This window comes from Choloepus didactylus, chromosome 2 (assembly GCF_015220235.1).
Source record: "Choloepus didactylus isolate mChoDid1 chromosome 2, mChoDid1.pri, whole genome shotgun sequence".
Taxonomy (NCBI): domain Eukaryota; kingdom Metazoa; phylum Chordata; class Mammalia; order Pilosa; family Megalonychidae; genus Choloepus; species Choloepus didactylus.
The window spans coordinates 245,710,060-245,728,716 of NC_051308.1; the positions used below are offsets into that span (position 1 = coordinate 245,710,060).

Sequence of the window (18,657 nt, forward strand, 5' to 3'; positions counted from 1 at the left end):
CACCAGCAGCTGGCAACCTCCAAGTGACCAATATGGATGTCGCCAACCTCTCCCGGACCCACCAGGTCAGAGACGGTGAGGGACTTCCTAGCCTCTCCCCACGGGACAGAGAACCCTCCTCTCTATGGGACACGCGGCGGCTCTCTAGCACCCAAGCACTAGCTCTCTGATTCCTTCCGGCCGAAGCCGGAAGTGACGCCCTGCGCCCCGGAAGGCTGGGGGCGTGGCTGCGGAGAGGTGTGGAACGATGGCGGCGTCCGAACCCTGGCCCGAGCTGGAGCTGGCGGAGCGGGAGAGGCGGCGGGAGCTGATGCTGACCGGGCCCGGGCTGGAGGAGCGGGTGCGGGCGGCGGGCGGGCGGCTGCCCCCGCGGCTCTTCACCCTCCCGCTCCTGCACTACCTGGAAGTGAGCGGCTGCGGGAGCCTGCGCGAGCCGGGGCCGGGCCTGGCTCAGGGCCTCCCGCAGCTGCACAGCCTCGTGCTCCGGCGCAACGCACTGGGGCCCAGCCTCAGCCCCGAGCTCGGGCCGCTGCCCGCCCTGCGGGTGCTCGACCTGTCAGGCAACGCCCTGGAGGCGCTGCCGCCGGGCCAGGGCCTGGGCCCCGCGGAGCCGCCGGGCCTCCCGCAGCTGCAGAGCCTCAACCTCAGCGGGAACCGGCTGCGTGAGCTGCCCGCCGACCTGGCGCGCTGTGCCCCGCGCCTGCAGACGCTCAACCTCACCGGCAATTGCCTGGACTCCTTCCCCGCCGCGCTTTTCCGCCCCGGGGCGCTGCCCCTGCTCAGCGAACTGGCGGCTGCTGACAACTGCCTCCGAGAGCTCAGCCCCGACATCGCCCACCTGATCTCGCTCAAGGTCAGCCGGGGCGGCGCGGGTGGGGGCGGGGTGGGCGCTTGGAGTACCCGCGGAGAGGGAAGTCCTCCAGGTACTGAGCCTCCCGGCCACGTCCCACGGGTACTGGGCCTGGAAAATTCCAGCTCGGCCCGAGCCAGCTCCAGTGTCATCACCTCTGGGAAGCCTTCCACGAATCTGACGTGTATCCCCTCCACCCTCCAACGCCCATGCCTTGCCAGCTGCCCAGGTCCCACGTCTAGAGAGTCTGGTTTCATTGGGCTGGGCCAGGGCATCCAGGTCTTTAAAAGTTTCCTGGTGATTTCCATTAAGTACACACACACACACACACACACACCAACATAGGGGGTTCTCTGAACTCCCACCACCACCTGTTCACAACTGGGTTTCAACACTTGACACACTGTTTTGAAATTAGCGTATTGACTTTTCCCACAGGTCGGAAGCAGATCAAGTGCAGGGACCAGAATTTTTAGATGCAAATTTCTGTCAAATAATTGAATGAGCCCTGGGTGAGGGTCCACCAGACAAGGTGTGAAGACATTCCCATAGGGCTAGACTATGTGGTTTCACATATGATATTTCATGTAACCCTAAATAACCCTCTTCTGAGGTTGAGGTTATTTCTGTTTTACAGAAAGCAGACAGGGTTACCCAAAGTAAACAGCAAATCATTTGGGTTTTCCTCTGAACCACATAATGCTTGGCCCTTTTTAAATCTGTTGAGTTAGGGAAGGGAGGATTGGAGGAACAGGACTTAAATACTATCTGAAAGCTCCAATTCTTTGTCCTTCTCTTTGCATCTTCCCTTATTGTTTCATCCTGTAAAAGGCAGTCCTGTACGTCCTTTTCCTATTTTTCATCCTTGAGTTTATGTGGACTTCTCTTAATAAAACATGGATGCAGTTTAATAGCTGGTCTAATATTTGCAATAGATACTGCAACTCAATTTACAAATAATGATATAAAGAGATATATATCTACATAAAGGTGTGTGTATCCCAAAAACATTTGAGTTTGTAATTAAGAGACATGGACAAGACCACTCTGCAGAGTAACCCGGGCCTGGTGGCATTTCCAGGGAAGAAGCTGTGGGACACCTTGGGTGTCCCTGGGCTGTGGGCTTCCCTTTACGGCTAAGACCTGACATGTGATACACAGTGACCTGCTTTCCCATCTGATGGGGGTCTTGGTTTTCCAGGAGGTTGGTGTGCCAGACCTGTAGCTTCCTGTGGAGCCTGATATCATATAGAGGCACAATCAATTATATTCTTCTTCTAACTCACAGATGTCTTACCAGTATTTAGATTTTATACGTTTTAAATATTCTGTACTATTCTCCGTGGTACCAGCCAATAGAGTAGCAGTCTTTTCTCATGTCCAAACCAACTAGCTCAAGTCAGGGAGTATCTTTCATTCACCAAATCCCAAAGGAGGACTTCAAATTCGTTTCCACCTGCTCCGTTCTGTTCCTCACTTTTAGGCCCCAGAGCTCTTTCATCGGAGGAGAACTGTTTCTTGGAGAGATCTTGCAGCTCCCTTGGAGTCCGCTGCTGGACCTGGCTGTGCTCTTGGGAGCTTTTCCTAAAATCATGCTCCATGAGGAACGCCTGTGGGAACAGTGCTCAGTGGCATGGTTTCAGGCAGGCTGGCATTTAGGTTACCAGTGCATTCTTTGAGGTCCTTCCAGGTGCTGTGGGACGACAGCTGGGGTGTAGATAACAACGAAAATAGAGCTCAGAAACAAGGCATGTGTTCATGTGTTCTACCCAGCTTCTAACTGGCTGTGTGCTGTTGGCTCTTTAGGCCCCTGCCCTTGTCCATGAAAGAATCATGAGGCTGGAGTACGCAGGAAGAGGGAGAGCCACCATGGCAGTGGTTTGGGTTAACTGGTTGCATCAGCACTCCAAAATTGGCTGCAAACAACAGTTGTTTTATTTGCTAATAATTCTCCATTCTGGGCGGTTCAGCTGGACAGTTCTGCTCTTGCACTGCTGCCTCATGTGGCTTCATGCAGCTGCCTGTAGGTGCGGGTCTGGGCTCAGCTGGGATGCCTGGGCCTCTTCCTCGCCATGTAGCCTCAGGACCTTGTCCCCATCGGCCTCTCCAGCAGGGAGTCTCCTTACGTGGCAGCTCAGGGCTCCTGAGAGTGCAAAAGCAGAAGCTGCCAGGCCTGCTGAAGGCTCGGCCTTGGAAAGAGAACCACACTCTGTTGGCTAAATAAATTAGTCAGTAAAGCCTGTCCAGAGTTGTGGGAAGACATTGCACAGGTGTGTGTCCGGCAGGCAGGGCTCTTGAGGGGCCTCCCCTCTCTGTCCCCTTGGAACCACTGCTGGCCCTTAACTTCCTTGCTCACTGCCGACTGGTGAGCTGGGCTGCACGGTGCTGGCTCTGACCACTCAGCCCAGCTCCCTCCTGGCAGGGGGAGAAAAGAGAACCTGGGGCAGGGGATGCTTTTCCCCAGGTGTGTTTGTGTGTTACCCATTGGGCCAGGTGAAGCCAGGGTATGGCCTCTCCTTGCTGCCTTTTGTGGGTCCACCTGGGATGGATGAGGTGGACTGTACGGGTGTCCTGAAGGCTTCTGAAGTAGGCCTGGACAGCACATGAGTTGGCTCAAGGACCACCCCATCCGAGGATCCTCCTTTTTCCCCCCAAGAATCATGCCCACCTATGTTGTCCGTCGAAGCTCCCAGGGTCCCACGGTAACTGCCAGTAGTGTGAGAGTCCTCCAGCGTGAGCAGGGCAGCCTTCCCGTCGCAGGGCTCACAGGGAGGTAAAATGAACATGAAGCCTCTTGTCCCATGACAAGGGAAACTGAAGTAAAAAAATAACCCTTCCCTGGTTACCATATTTTATTCAGTTGCTGCCAGAGGTCACGGCGTCACTTGTGCACAGGTTGAGTCAGGGCCCCGCAGATGGGTTGCTTCTCAGGTTTCACAACCACAGCATTAGGTGCCTTCAGCGGGCACATGCTGTGCGCCAGTTACAGCCCAGCCCCGTGTTGTCATGGGTGGCGTGGACCACCGCAGAGGCTCTGCAGCCGGCAGGAAGAGGACAGAGGCCACAGCATGGCCCACCCAGCCTCTTGCCTGGAGGCCGCCCTGTGTGGGGTGGGGGTTCCCATCAGGAGATGGCACCTCTCCTGCCCTTTGGGGGCTGGAGTGTGTAATCCACACCGAGATGCCCAGTGCCGCATCCCACGGGATCCTCCCCTAGGCCTGGCTTTTCCTCTGCGGCTTGCTCTGTTGACACCTCGAGGAACGTGCTTTTCCTCCATGGACGCAGAAACAGTCCACCCTGCCATGTTTCCACGCCGCAGCGAGATTTCATCCCTGGTCAAGTTCTTGAGCTTTAGAACCTGTGCCACTTTAGGTAGAGAAGACTCCAAAGCAACCACCCCAAAACAGAGGGATTCAGAGACCAGCCTTTGTGGTTGCTCTCCAGCCCTAGGCAGGGTCGGGCTGCCGACTTGTTCTGGTTGGAGTCAGGCTCCCTCCTGTACGTGTGCTTGTATGGGGCGGGGGCTCGGCCAAGGTGGCCGGGGTGGGCATCCCAGAGGCTGCAAATGAGTAGCAGGTTAGAGGCCAGCCCGGGTTCCAGAGGTGGGGATGGAGACTCTGCCCTTGAGGGGAAGGGCTTCTCAGTCCACATCGCAGAGGCAGGGGCCTCTAGTACCCCCACCCTGTCCAGTCCTGCTTTGGGAATGGAAAAGGCCTTGCGTGCCACAAAATGGTAACAGTTATGTTAAGCCCACAGCCCGGCTTCCACTAAGTGGCCCTCGGTGGTGTGGAAAGCAGTGGTGTTGGCCGTGGTGGCTGCCAGTCACTGTGGCCCTGCTGCCTGGCTTGCTTTGGGCCCCTGGAGAGGCACCGGCGCCTGCCCCCAGTGTTGGCCCATCCACTTCTGGAAACCCTCAGAGTTTTCTAAGCCTGGCCTTCTGCCTCCTCCCCTGGAGGGGTCACGACGTTCCTTTCCTCCAGCACTGCCCGTCTTGACTGCAGGATTGGAACCCGTTAGAGAGCTTGTCTGAGAACACTCTTTGTTTTCCAAACTGGGCCACCCCCTTCCTCACACAGGCTTTCTCTCTGCCTCTGACCAGACCTGACTGCTTGACCAGAGACTGTCAGACCGCGTATGCTTTGTAACTTCCTTCCCCACTTGGACTTGTGGAATTCCATTAAAGTCGTCCTCTGTCCCAGCTGAAGCAGACGCACAGTCTTCTGGGTCTCAGGAGCCCTGTCCCTCTTCTCATCATTGCTAACCTCCAGCGCCCTCGTGGCTCCGCCTGCAGCTGGGTCAGACAGCCCAGGGGTGATGGGTGCATTTGTCGGTCAGGCAGACCAAGCATGAGAGCCCTCTGGGGTGTGCGGTGGCCACAGCAGCCGGGGGACGCTGGATCTGCTGCGGCATCGTCCTCCACTGGATGGGTCCAGAAAGGCTGGGGCAGAGCCCTCACCCGGTACTCCCTGGGGGCCATCCTCTTCTAGGCTCCCTCAAATCCCACGAGCCGAGCACCAGGCCCTGGTGGTGTAGAGCAAGGCCAGGCCCGGGTGTCCCCACAGGCCTGGATGCTGGTGGGGAAGGGGGGCAGGGACCCCTCCAGGAGGGACAGACACGTGTCCTCTTCACACACCAGCCACGGATAGGGCAGGTTGGAGGTGCTGCCCGAGCATCCTGGGGTGGACATGGTCCCTCAGTCTGCCAGGAAGGGCTCCGAGAACGACGTCTGTGAACAGGTGAGGGGCTGCCTGGGGTCTGCATCATTTTAGCGATCCCAGCGGCACAGGCGGTGACGGCCGGCCAGTATCCGTGAGGGCTGCTTCTCGGGGCTTTCCCTCACCAGGCTGCACGCAGGGGCCGAGGGCTCCACAAGCCTCTTTAGGCACCAACCCCAGTGACCTCAGGCCCTTTTCCTGCCTCACAATGAAGGGCTGAGAACCCGTCACTGTTTATAAGCCAGCTTGCTGTGTTTTGTGATGTGTGAGATGTGAGAGCACCATGCATTTTACTGCTGGTGATTGTTTCAGCATAAAGGAGAGTAACGTTATTGCTGTGTTCTCTCTTCTGGGGTTATTTTATATATATATATATCTTAGCCCCAGTTGGTGGAGAACCCGTTTCTCCCTCCATAGAAGCACATACTTGTTCCTGAATCAGCTCACATCTCAGGGCCAAGCATCCTTTCCCCTGCCCCTTGGTACCTCCTTCCTCACCTAACGATTGACCTGGAATTTCTTCTGCCATTGTTACTGCCCAGGAACTCATAATCAGGTGAGAAGAGTCAGATGTTTGGGTTAGAAAAATTGTAGAGAGATAACCAATAACTAAGAATTGCCGATCCAGGCCCCCGGGAAGCTCCCTGGATGATGCTGTCATGGAGGGGAGGAGTCGGGGAGAGGAGGGTAGTGGACAGCTACATGCCCCTACAGCGTGCACAAGGCAGCGGGAAAACAAGGTTGCGTTTATTCTCACTGCTGCATGCAGCTCCTCAAGGGACATCTCACGGGATGGGTAGTGGCTCTCGCTGAGCTGGGTGGTCTTAACCTGTCTTTGAAGTCCAGGCATCTGGGGGTCTTTCTCCAAGGCCCAGGTCGTCTGATCTGGTCTCATTCTGTCTCCCCAGACGCTGGACCTTGCCAACAACCAGCTGAGTGAGATCCCGGCCGAGCTCGCCGACTGCCCGAAGCTCAAGGAGATTAACTTCAGAGGGAACAAGCTGAAGGACAAGCGCCTGGAGAAGATGGTCCACGGCTGCCAGACAAAGTCCATCTTGGAGTATCTGCGCGTCGGGGGCCGGGGCCGCGGGAAAGGCAAAGGCAAGCCCGAGGGCGCGGAGAAGGAGGAGGGCCGGAGGAGGAAGCGGGAGCGGAAGCAGAGGAAGGAGAGCGGAGACGGGGAGGGCCCGGAGGCGGAGGACGCCCGCCGGCTGCTCCTCCGGGTCCTGCACGTCTCTGAGAGCCCCGCGCCCATGACGGTCAGCGTGAGCCCCGAGGTCAAGGATGTGCGGCCCTACATCGTGGGGGCCGTCGTGAGGGGCATGGACCTGCAGGCCGGAAATGCACTCAAGCGGTTCCTCACCTCACAGGTTGTCTCCAGGGCACGCCGAGGCCTGGGGGGCGGCATGGAGGGCACACAGCCTGTTCCAGAAGCGTCCTTGGAGATGGGCGGGGGGCAGGCAGGGGCAGGGCTGTCCTCCTCAGGCATGCCTCAGGTTCCCCACCTCGACCTTAGGGATGGGGCTGGACCTGGCTTGGGTGGGGCTTATGGGGTGGGGGTCGGTGAGGACTCCCTGGGGCAGTAGATGCAGAGCTGTGGAACGGGACGTGGCAGGAAATGGTGGCCGTGGGCTCGGGGTGCTCTCGTCACCGGGCCCCAAACCCCTCACGGGAGCTGTGGGAGGCCTGTGTCCTCAGAGACCAGGGGTGCCCCTTGGACAAGCCACCCGCAGGGGAAGCCACTTCCCTGTTTTCTCTTCCACGCATGCCTTGTGCTGTAGCCTGGTTTCTGAAGGCAGCCTTACTGAAAAGGAAAGCCTGTGTTCCCTGAGTTTTCTGGTATTTTGCTGCATTATCTGATTTCTGCGATAAATCACACATTCTCTTTTATTTAAGATAGTATTAGTCATCAACCCTCTCGCCAGCAAGTTCTGACATGCTGTTTAGTTTCCAGGTTTTGGCTAGACTGACTCCCCTTTGCTGTCTTTCTGTGAAGCCTGCCCAGCTCTTTTGTTTTAAACAAATACATCTCTGCACGTGGGAAACAAGTGAGGCCTTCAGCAGCACAGCTTTATAGAAGGTCCTGTCTTAAGAGTCCTTTTTCCTTCAGTTCTAAGCCAGGTTTTTAGAACCTAAAGATCGGTGTTTGGGAAGGAAGACATGCTGAGATTGTTTTCCTTTTAAGTCAGACTTCTGTTTATTCAGTCATAAATTTTAGTTCAAGATTGGTTCTTTGAAATCTCAAACACTGTGTTCTAGAATTAGAGAAAGAAGGAATTCTGCTGTGAGCAGAAAATGATAGTTTTCCTGGTCACGATCCCACACAGTGACTGTTGGGTCAGAAGGCAGAGCAGAGAGCCGAGGGAGAAGGGCCGAGTGTGAGGTGAGTGGCAGGACCGGTCCGGCAGCCTCCAGTGGGGGGCGCGGCTGAAGGCCCTCCCGTTGCAGGCTGGCCAGTGGCACAGGCGGCCCCTCGGCCAGCCTCGGAGCTAACCAGAGCCTGGTTCTGCCTCGGTCTTGTGTTGCAGACCAAGCTCCACGAGGACATGTGTGAGAAGAGGACGGCAGCCACGATCGCGACCCACGACCTTGGCGCCATCAAGGGACCCCTGCTGTACGGGGCGCGGCCACCTCAGGACCTCAAGGTGCCACCAGTGCCCGCCCTGGGCTTGGCCGTGAGGTTTCCCTTGCGAGGCCTTCCAAAGAAATGCACGTCGATGTAGACATCTTCAAATAACACTTGAGTCAGAGCTTTCAGAGTAGGCTCTGGCGTTACTCCTAGGAAGCACTAGATTACATGAATAAAAACAGGCCGTAGCTACAGTTTCTTTTGAAACTATTGAAGTAGTTACCAAAAGAGGGACTGATGTGAAACTGGTTTCCTTCATTTGCTTACCAACTTTTAACCACAAATTTTGGTTTCTAGCCCAGTTGCACGCACTTGGGGTTGATTGTGAGGTGCACCGCCCCTTCAGGCCTGCTTGTGGTCTGTTGGGTTCTCTGCGGTGCACGGGGGTCCCTGGTCAGGGGAGGCATCCCAGGTGCCCTCCAGGCGGGCCTGAGCTACGGCCCGGCCGCCTCACCTGCCCTTGGCCTTCTCAGGAGCCACAGACACTCTGCTGTGTGTGCCAAGTAAAAGGCACAGCGTGGTTTTCCTGAACTGTTGCGTGGGCATTCGCATCTCCACAAGTAACCACTGGAAGGCACGGTTTTACGCCAGCTTCCTGTCAGACAGCCACGTGGTGATGTGGGGGTTGACTTGGTCCCCACACGGGCGTGCCACCCACATCCGTGAACGCCTCTCACTGGCCTTGAGATTAACGAAGGCAGAGTCAAGGGGGGACATTAACATGTAAAGCAGCATCGACAGGACAGGTGGGCTTGGTGAGTGCAGTGCGAACGGCAGCATGCCTTCCTCAAAGCTGATCAGGCGCTCGTCTGCCCCGGCAGATCGTCCCCTTGGGGCGGAGGGAGGCCAAGGCCGAGGACCTGGTGCGGCAGCTGCAGCTGGAGGCTGAGGAACAGAGGAAGCAGAAGAGGAGGCAGAACGTCTCGGGTCTGCACAGGTCAGCCGTACCCTGTCACCCCTGCAGGGCTCGTGGGTGGGGAGCACGCTGGCACAGGGAACGCCCTGATGGCCGGGCTGCAGGAGCAGGAGCGTGCAGCCCCCGGGCATCCTCAGGCCAGCTGTGAGGGCCCCTCTGCAGAGACCATGGCAGCTTCAGTGTGTGCAACTTAGTGAACGTTTACAGTTACCAAAAGTGGAAAACTTCACTTACAGTTATAAAAATAAAAGAGCAACTCCACCAGCTTCATTCCCTCTTGTAAAACCAGTTTCCCGTTTGGATGAAGCCGTGGGCGCAGAGGGGGAACATGGAGCTTCCTCGGAGAAGCTGACGGTGTTGGTGCAGGTTTTGTGCCACCTCCACAGGAGCGGGGGACACTCGGGAAAGGGAGCCCAGAACAGGCGAGGCCAGGAGAGGTGTTGCCCACGGGCCCCAGGGAAGCCGAGCCTCGGTCGGAGCGTGTCCTCCAGCTGTTGGCCCAAATGCAGACAGCACCTGCGTCTGCCCAGGTTGCATGCAGCCGGGACATGCTTGCGGGTGAAGGTCCCTGGGCCAGCTCTGCTTAAACGACGGGATCGTTAGTGATGTTTCAGAGCGTTCTGTTGCCTGAAGCTGGTTAGATATTTGCCCTTGATTTTACACTTCCTTCATCCAAAAAAACATCTTCATTTGTCTGTTTAACCCTTAGTGTGTTTTTTATGGTGATCTCTGTAATTTGTGTTCTTTCCACACAGATACCTTCACTTACTGGATGGAAAGGAAAACTACCCTTGTCTAGTGGACGCTGATGGTGATGTGATTTCTTTCCCACCGATCATCAACAGTGAGAAGACCAAGGTACGGGCAGCGCCATCGGTGTCCACTGTCCGTCACTGTCCGCTGTCCATCAGTGTCTGCCAGGCCGTCTCCCCAGAGGAGCCAGCACAGGGGGCCTGACCTCTGCAAGGCCCGTTGCCGTGAGCGTCTGGCATCACACTGAGATTTTGCACACACACAGTTGCCAGTCTGTCTTCTTCAGGGTGGCACAGCCTTGTGCTGGATAGTACACTATCTCATAGGTTTCTCTTCAGATGAGCTGGTGCTGTTGGTGATGTCTACTTTTAGTAACTTTCTTTTTGGTGTCCTTTTAGTAACTAACTTCTCTAAATTCTCTTGATTTTCTTCTTTTTAAGATTAAGAAAACGACTTCAGATTTGTTCTTGGAGGTGACGAGTGCCGCCAGTCTGCAGATCTGCAAAGACGTCATGGACGCGCTCATTCTGGTGAGTCAGCCCCCCAGGCCGCTGCCTCCTTGGGAGCCGTTCCTGAGCCAGGATGGGTGGGTTTTGTTTTCCTGCCAGCTTTTACTCGACAGCCTCTTGCTTCCTGCCTTGGGTTGCCTGGAATCTCTAGGTTTAAAAGATATTTTCACTTGCAGAAAATGGCAGAAATCAACAAGTACACTTTAGAAAATAAAGAGGGGGAGTCCCTGTCGGACTCGGAGGCAGACGCGGTCCCCGGCCAGGACGGAGGTGCCCCGCTGGTCGTGGAGCAGGTGCGTGTCGTGGACCTGGAGGGCAGCCTGAGGGTGGTGTACCCATCCAAGACGGACCTGGGTGTCGCCGCCCCCCACGTCACCGTGGTCCGCTGACGGGCCCTGGTCAGACTCGGTCGGTTTTGCCTATTTTACAGAGGCTTTTGTGTGGTGATGTTAAATTATTCATTACACTTACCTCAGCATTTTTTTAAGGTAGTGTGTTCTGTTTGGTTTTTCTAGACGGTGCTGTGGGGAAGCAGCACTGTGTGTCTTCCTCCTGAGTGGGTTTGCCTTGACAACACTAAACTGATCTTACTAATGTTTTTCATGAAAGTATTTGAGGATCAGAATTAACTGTTCCTAAGGGCTCTGCATTCAGATAACCACTCGCAGGGATGAAGATGACTGACTGGTTTGGATGTTCAGTTCCAAGTCGGGAAGCTCTGCCGCATGCATTCTACTGACCTGCACAATTATTTTTCTATGATAGAGCATCTAGTTAAATCTTATGCCGGTAGGCAGCTTAGGAATGTTGAATTATACTAAGTTTTCCAACTTGCAGTAAATCGTAATCTTTTTACCAAATCAAACTCAAGAAAAATATCCTCAAATTGGCAAAATCAGTTTTCTGCATATTGCTGTCCACGGGCTCCAGGAGGGCTGGGGTGGGGGTGAACGGGCCCTTTGTCTGGAGGCAGTGGCGCGTGGCTAGACTCGGGTGTTGCCTTCCTGCTGCCGGGCCAGGCGGGCAAGCCTATCCTTGGGGTTTGAGCGCTGGTAAAGGAGCGCTGGAGGCTGGAGTGGTGAGCAGGTGCCGGGACCTGCCTCTGGCCAGGGTGCAGGCTTTCCCCTGTGAAATGGGCCACCAGTGAATTATTTGTCGATGATCAGCAGTCACCAGCTGGACACTGACTGGAGAGAGCAGACGGGTCCCCACGTATGCGAGCAGGGAGTGGTCCCCAGCATCCTTTGTTTTTGGTATTTCTGTTCCGTCATGGGTCACAGGACATCTGTCTGCTTGTACATCCAGGGGTGTCCAGGAACCAGTGTGTTCCCAGATCCTGGAGACACGCCAGCCCCCTGGGAGGTGGTGCTGACTGCTGGCCTGGTGCTTAAAAAGTGGCTTATTTTTTCTTAGTGACACCACTTGCTTTTCATCTTGCAGCCTCTGACCTCAGAGGATCCTTTTGTACTTTCTAGAAACGGCAGACCACTGTTGGGGAGTGTCGGCCAGAGCCCCACTGAACAGCGTATTTGGGCATCAGAAACAGCCACATGGAAAGGCCGAGATCGGGGCGGGGGGAGGTTAGCGAAGCCAAGTGGCTTCTCTGCATTCAGCTGGGAGGTGGGGCTGGGGGCAGAGGCTCCCCACGGGGCACGGTAAGCCTCTTGCTCTTCCGTGTGGCTGAGCTGTGCTGGAGCTGACATGCCAGGTGACAGCTGTCCCACTGGAGCCCACCTGTCTATCTCTGGGACACCATGGTGGTGCGAGCGCTGCATGTCCTCACGGGAACCCTGCTGGGGGCCAGAGGCCACTTCCCTGGGCTGGGGGTGAGGCAGGCCACCTGAGGGGCAGGGAGGGGCGGGCTGCCACTCAGCTCCCTGGGACTAAGGGCTCCTCGGCCACGCTGTCACCGACCCTGTGCGCTCAGTGGCAATGGCTAGGTCTGCCTCTTCTGAAAAGCCACCAGCTCTCGCTACCCATCCGATAAAGCTTGATTCAGCATGAGATTTGGGGGTGTTTTCACTAAAAGCAAAAAACATATCTGACATTCGTTTTATTTGCCAGTCCAATCTTCAAAGTCCTTTAATAAACTTAACGAAAGCCACTTCAGCTCCTCATGCAGTGAATCCTTTCCTGCTGATGTCTCCAGGGGCCCGTGCAGGGGGAGACATAAAAACCCATTCTCCTCCATCGCTGCTTGACACGTGAGGTCCTGAGGACCGGGACTGTTGCCGGTGGCCCTATCTTCCCAGCCCACTTCCTGCCACCTGCTCTCGTGCAGGCACGGCCCAAAGTGCTCCTGAGCCCCGATCCCAACCCAGCAGGGGCTCTCCTGGCCCAGGGTTTGGGCCGCCCCAGGTGCTCGCTCAGACACTCAGGCCCCACCCTCAGCAGGTCCTCTTTTCCTGAATCTTCCCTGGGAGGGGAGGCTGTGTGGAGACTCAACGGGTCTCATCCTTCCTGCCTCCAGCCCCCTGTGGTCCTGGAACACGGCCCAGAGGTCGTGTCCCATCGAGGGAGCACCATGTCCCTCGGCCTGCCACCCCACCCTGACCACCCCCTAGGGACTGGGGCCAAGGACGCAGCATCTGGTACTACTTGGAGCTGTGTGTCCACCGGGTGAGCCTAGTGGGCCCCAGCCATCTGCTCCCACAACTCGGGGTCCCCCAAGTGTCTGCTGCAGCCCCAGTCACCCCAGAGAAAGCATTTGTGAGCTGAGCCAGTGTTACCCAGTTCTGCACTGGCCCTGGGACTGCACCCTCTTCTTGGACTCCCTGCATGGTCCCTCCTGGTCCCCGGGAGGGCTGGGGCCCTGTCCCACCTGTGCTCTCAGCCAGCCTGGAAGGGGAGAGCCTCTGCGGCCCTAGAGCCTGCAGGGCACCTTGGACACCCGGGGTCCCCACTGGAGGCTGGTGTGGGCCTGGGCAGCCTTGCCTACCTCTGCCAGAGCCACCCAGGTTTTGGGGTCCTGGCCCAGACGACGGGATAATGGTGCCATTCTCTTGCAGACTCTGCCTGGCTCCCCACTTACCCCACTGTGGCATCCTACCCTATGATGTGGGGCTGGAAGGCGTGGCTGGGGTGCCGGGACCAGGTCACCAGGCTTGGGCCACAAGTGGGGGACACCAAACGGGGGTGGGGAAGGAGTGGGGACTGAGGCTGCCAGAGCAGGGTGGGCGGCACCCCAGAGACAGGGGCCTCTTCTGTCCCACTCCAAGGACAAGCCAGAACTGCACGCTGGGGACCGTGTCGTGTTGGGAGCCAGTGACGTGCACTCAGCTCAGGTGGGCCTGGGGGTGGAAGGACCATGGCTTTCTGACACCCACAACCTGCTAGGTGGCCCCCCTTCTCTGGCCCAGTCCCTGCCCTCGGGCCTGCATGAGCTTCACTCCCTAAGAGCCCATTTCTGACAAGGACCTGCAGTAGTCAAGGGCAGGCAGCCCAGGAGGGGGTCTACTGGGACAGGCGGCCAGAACAGGTGGACAGGGAGGCTGGTTCAGGCAGGTGGGGACAGGTGAGTGTCAGATAGGGTGTTGTGGGACCCAGCGGCAGCAGAGGTGACCCCAAAGTACGGCTTGGGCCTTATCAATGGTCAGGCCACGTCTGGGCCCCCCGAGGCCCAGCAAGGAGGCCACCTCCAGCGGCGTGGGGCCAGGCGACACTATGGGGAGGCCAGGCCCCACCGCTGTTCCGGTGGCCTCCGGCTGGCCCTGTGTCTGCTCGGCCTCGGGGACGGTGGGGAAAGGCCAGTTACCTACAGCTCGTTCAACAGACATTTAATGACCACCACCAACGTGCCAGGCTTGCGTCCCCTGCAGAGGATAAAGCAGGGCTCCCCTGGCAGTGCCAGCCTGGGTGGATGGGACCCAGCTCCAGCCCTCCCATTGGGCCCTCCCTGCCCCTGGGAGGTGGGCAGCCCAGGAACTATTGGGCCACCTTTGCAAGAGAGAGGCTCCCCAACCCCGGGGGGTGGGGGGTGGGGACAGGGCCAAGGTCCCTCCCCGGCTCTGCACAGGGCAACAGCTGCCCAGGGCTGGTCTCAGCCCCTGGGGAAGGGTGGGCAGAAGGGACATAGCACTTCTCAGAACAGTCCTCCACACCAGGAGTCAGAAAGGCCCAGAGAGGGGGGGTCCTGCCTAGGGCCACACAGAAGGCCCCACCCCAGGGCGCTGCTGGGGAGGGGTAGGCTCCAGCTGTAAGCAGAGGGCCTCGCGGATACGAGCAGCCACTCCCACCCTGACTCACCAGGAGGGGCTGGGCCTGGCTGGGCGAGGGGGCCCAGCCTCCTGGCCACGTATGCGCCCGGGGTCTGTCTGTCGGGACTGTGTGTGTCCCTGTGGGGCCTCTGCTTTAGTAGATCTGTGATCCGTTTACCAGGGCGCCCTTAGGGGAGGGGGCTGAATCCGTGCACAGCTGTTTGCATGTCTGTGGGCACGGCCCATGGGAGCTGTGGGGGTGTGGGGGTGCGTAGGGAGCTGGGCGTCCAGGGATCCTGGGGGGGGGCATCCCTCCAAGCGTTTGCAGGCGTGGGTGCCGGGAATGCTATTTGCACTTGTGCACGTAGTAGCCGGTGACGTAGCCCAGGATGAAGACAGCCCAGAAGAGGGCCAGGCCGCCCAGCACCTTCAGCACGGTGCCCAGCCTGCCCGTGCACAGCCACCGCCAGGTCCTAGGAGGAGGCCCAGCCGCCCGTGAGCCCAGGCCAGGGCTGCGGGCAGGAGGGGAGGCCGGAGGGGAGGCCGGGAGGGGAGGGGAGGCTGGGCTGAGCAAGGGGGGAAGCAGGCCAGAGGGCAGCAACCAGTCAGGTGGGGCCGACCAGCGTTGCCTGTCCCGAGCCAGCTCTTCCCCAGGAAGGTGCCACCACGGCAGCGAGGACAGAGGTTTGCCAATCCTGGCGGTGCCTGGAGGCCAGGCTAGGGCAAGGGGGCTTGAGCCCGATGGGGTGGGCAGTCAGGAGGAGTCCCGCAGCCAGGGCCCGGGAGGGTTTCCCCTGGGGCCTCCTCACCTCTCGCAGCCCGAGGCCTCCCCTGGGCTGGACGCGGCAGACATGCTGACACCGTCCTGGTCGCCACCATCCCACCGGTTGTACTGGACCCCACTCACCGGGGCCTGCATGCTGCAGGGTGACAGGGAGAGGCAGGGGGCAGGTTGGGGCCATCGTGGGCAGGGAGACTGAGGCAGGGCAGCCGTCTGGGCTCCCCCGTCAGCTGGAAAGCAGGGCCATGCTGGCTGCCCCTCCTCACTCGTCCACAGACCCTGGGAAGAGCCTAGAGCCCGGATGCCAGGGGCTGCTTTTAGCAGGCAGGGGGGCCCTTCCGGGCTGACTTCTCCACCATGTGGCCCCACCTGACCTGTTCTGGGGGTGACCTGGACACACAGCAGCCAGGTCACTGCTCCAGGGTCACGGGAGAGGAGGCAAGGCGGGAGGTGGCTTGAAGGCGGCCAAGCCCTGGCCTCAGGAACCCATATCCGCCCGGGGCCCTTATCGAGCTGGAGCCACCCTGGGAGAGGACAGCCTGGGGCCTGGGGCCCCCCGGCTGGGCAGGCTGAAGCTCCCGGCTGATAAGTGCTGTCCTCCCCATCCTGCAGATAAGGGCCCATCCAGGGAGGCCCAGAGCGGAGGGCCTGGGGCGGCGGCTGGTACAGGCGGCACCGCGAGGAGGCCCCGGGCAACAGCTGTGTCCTCAGCAGTCACCTCGCGGCCCCTTCCCCACCCGCCTTTGGAAGGAGCTGGGGCTCAGGGGGCCTCGCAGAGGCGGATGGGTGGGCGCCTAGAGTGGAGGAGACCCAGTCTTGAGGGCCCAGTGAGCACCTCTGTGATGCCAGCACTTGGCACAAAGCCCGGCACCCCTGAGGGCCCCGAGAGGAAGGGGGTGGGGCTGGGACCGAAATGGGAGTAGCCGCTGAGCTACTGTCTCGTTTGCCCTCCCGACCGCTCCACTCTGACCCACCTTTACCGAAGGGCCAAGGCACCGGAAGTGGAGTAACTGGCCCAAGGCGATCTCAGGTCTGTTCCCGCGTCCTCTCGGCCCGGCCTCAGATGGGCAGGGCACCCACACACTCCTCGAGCCGAGCCGGGCACTGGCCTTCCTCCCCCTTCCTCCACTCCTGGGCACAGAGGCTCAGAGGCCCAGCGCGTGTCAGGCCTGCAAGAAGCCCCCGTGAGACGCAGGCAGGCTGAGGTTCCCGCCCTGCTTCTGTGCCTGCCCCTCCCCAAGCCCGGGCAGTGGGGAGGAAGGGAGGGAGTGCGTCTGAAAGCCTCCAGGCTCCTTGTGGGTCACAAGCACCATCAGGCACGTGGTTCAGGCAGGTGGAGCCACCGCTCAGACCCAGCAGAGGTCAAGTGTGCCCCCCCCCATGCCACCCCCTTCCTCCTTGTGGGCAGAAGCAGGCAGTGCTGTGCCCTCCATGACCAGGTGAAGGTGCACCCAATACCCCTGGCCTCAGCTTCCTCTTGCCAGACATGAGCAAAGTCTGCTGGGGCAGAGCTGGGGGTAGGATGGCGGGAAGGGCATTTACTTTGATGAAAGAAACAGCAACCACCTCCTTTTTGTCCTGCCTTGAAAGTGGATGCAATGGCTGGAGCTGCAGCAGCCAGCTGGCAACCTGAATGTCCGTGCAATTTAGCCCTGAGTCTCTGAGCCACTGGCAGACTTGGTGTGGGGAAGGTCAACCCCTCTTTGTTCAGGCCTGGGGTAGTGGGTTCCTGTTAGTGGCAGCTGAACTTACTCAAGTCACCTGGGTGGGCAAAGCCACCAGCAGCTGGTGAGGTGGTGCCTGGTGCTGGGCTCTGGAGGGTTTTGTCACTCTCTTGGGACAAATCTGTCCAACCCGCATGTGACAGTCACCCAGGATAGCAGAAGGAGCCTGGAGCTGAGCAGCGTCAAGGATCCGTCCAGCTGGGTGACCGCGGAAAGGGACGCCCCCTCCAAGCCCTGGGAGCCTCGGGGGAGGGGGGCAGATTCTGGGGCGAAGAGGGCGCCCTCCAGCACGCGCAGTCCTGGGCACATACCCCCTTCCCCCTAAGCATCTCCGAGGACCCCCCCCTCCAACTTACGAAGCCGGGCGCTGGGGTGGACGCTGAAGCCTCTGGGGCCCAGGAAGATGGTCAGAGCCCGCGCAGTGGACCTCACCTGCTCCGGGGCCGCCGAATCCTCAAGCCTTGAGAGGGGGCGGGGGTGAGGAGAGGAGCGGCCGGGGGCAGTCCCGAGGCGGCTACCGGCTGCGAGGCCGGTCCCGGGATCTGGCGGCCCCGCCGCGGGTTCGGCTCCCGGCAACTGGACTCTCCAAGGCCCAGGCCACGCGCAGGCCGGAGGGGCGGCGGCCTCGGAGCGCGCGTCTCACCTGGCGCCCCCGCGGCGGCTCTGCGGCGCGGAGAGGGAAGGACGGGGCCGGATGGGCGGGGCCTCGGGGCGGGTGGGCGGGGCCTCGGGGCGAGTGGGGCGGGCTGGGGTTGGGCGGCCGCGGGGCGGGGGCGGGGCGAAGGGGGCGGGTCTGCCTGGGGCTGTGGGGCGGGGCCAGGCCTGGAGGGCCGCGGTGGGCGGGGTCGGCGGCCGTGGAGCCGGGCGGGGCGGGCGGCTGAGCGGGCGGCGGGCCCTCCCGGGGAAGCGGCGCGGGAGGGCAGAGGCGACCGTGCGAGGCCCCCTGGCCTACTTCGTTGAATCCGGGGAGACGCGGGGGTGCTGCGCGTGCGGACGGGGCCGTGCGCTCGGCGCGAAGCAGCCTCGGCGGGCCCGCCTCTGAGCCCCTCTCCTGGGGACCGAGGGGCGGCGGGGCGGCCGCGCGCTGGGTCCCGCGCCGGGGTGCACCCCTGCAGGCCGCGTCCGCTGGGGCGCTGGGGGCGGCGGGCACCTGCGGGTCCTGGCCGGTGGCCGCTGTCGGCGAGCAGCTGCCGAACGAGGGCCCGGAGGCCCGAAGCCGGGCGGAGCGCGCGGAGGCGGCGCGAGGGACGCCCCGGTCGGCCCCTGGCCGGGCGCGCAGCCTCCCGGGTGCCGCACCGACGTCGGCGAAGCGCCGGGGACCCGCGTCGGGCATCCCTGCTCGTTTCTCCCAGCGGGTGGATGGATGCGCACAGGCACCCCTCGCCCCCCATCTGCTTTCCAGGAGATCCCACCGCCAGCCGAGCCCCGAGGTCCCGGGCACCCCTGCGGGCTGGGTGTGGCGGGTGGGCGCCCACCTCGGGCCTCGGCCGCCCGGGACCGCTGGAGGGGCCCCGCCCAGTGTGGGGTCTCCCCAGGAAGGGGCTGGTGGCCTGGGCGGGGCGTGCTGGCCCCAGCGCGTGAGTT

The 18,657-nt window shown here is 60.1% G+C and overlaps 2 protein-coding genes across 6 annotated transcripts; one reads left to right on the plus strand and one right to left on the minus strand.

Annotated features, from left to right (window-relative positions):
- The first annotated feature begins 220 nt into the window (after window positions 1-220).
- On the plus strand, window positions 221-12,481 carry LRRC47 (leucine rich repeat containing 47). The gene is made up of 7 exons (XM_037828698.1): window positions 221-853; window positions 6,474-6,935; window positions 8,094-8,210; window positions 9,016-9,131; window positions 9,866-9,968; window positions 10,304-10,393; window positions 10,549-12,481. The coding sequence occupies exons 1-7, from the start codon at window positions 248-250 to the stop codon at window positions 10,759-10,761; spliced, it is 1,707 nt and encodes a 568-aa protein (XP_037684626.1). The 5' UTR covers window positions 221-247; the 3' UTR covers window positions 10,762-12,481.
- SMIM1 (small integral membrane protein 1 (Vel blood group)) lies at window positions 7,738-17,775 on the minus strand. 5 transcript variants are annotated; one of them, XM_037828703.1, is made up of 5 exons: window positions 17,430-17,775; window positions 17,102-17,194; window positions 16,324-16,518; window positions 15,378-15,488; window positions 7,738-15,041 (listed from the first exon to the last, which is right to left on the minus strand). In XM_037828703.1, the coding sequence occupies exons 4-5, from the start codon at window positions 15,485-15,487 to the stop codon at window positions 14,915-14,917; spliced, it is 237 nt and encodes a 78-aa protein (XP_037684631.1). In that variant the 5' UTR covers window position 15,488; window positions 16,324-16,518; window positions 17,102-17,194; window positions 17,430-17,775; the 3' UTR covers window positions 7,738-14,914. The 5 variants fall into 5 exon arrangements, with proteins under 5 accessions (XP_037684631.1, XP_037684629.1, XP_037684628.1 ...); XM_037828701.1 differs by having other exon boundaries at window positions 17,102-17,336; XM_037828700.1 differs by lacking the exon at window positions 17,102-17,194 and having other exon boundaries at window positions 17,506-17,775.
- Between the last annotated feature and the right edge of the window lie 882 nt (window positions 17,776-18,657).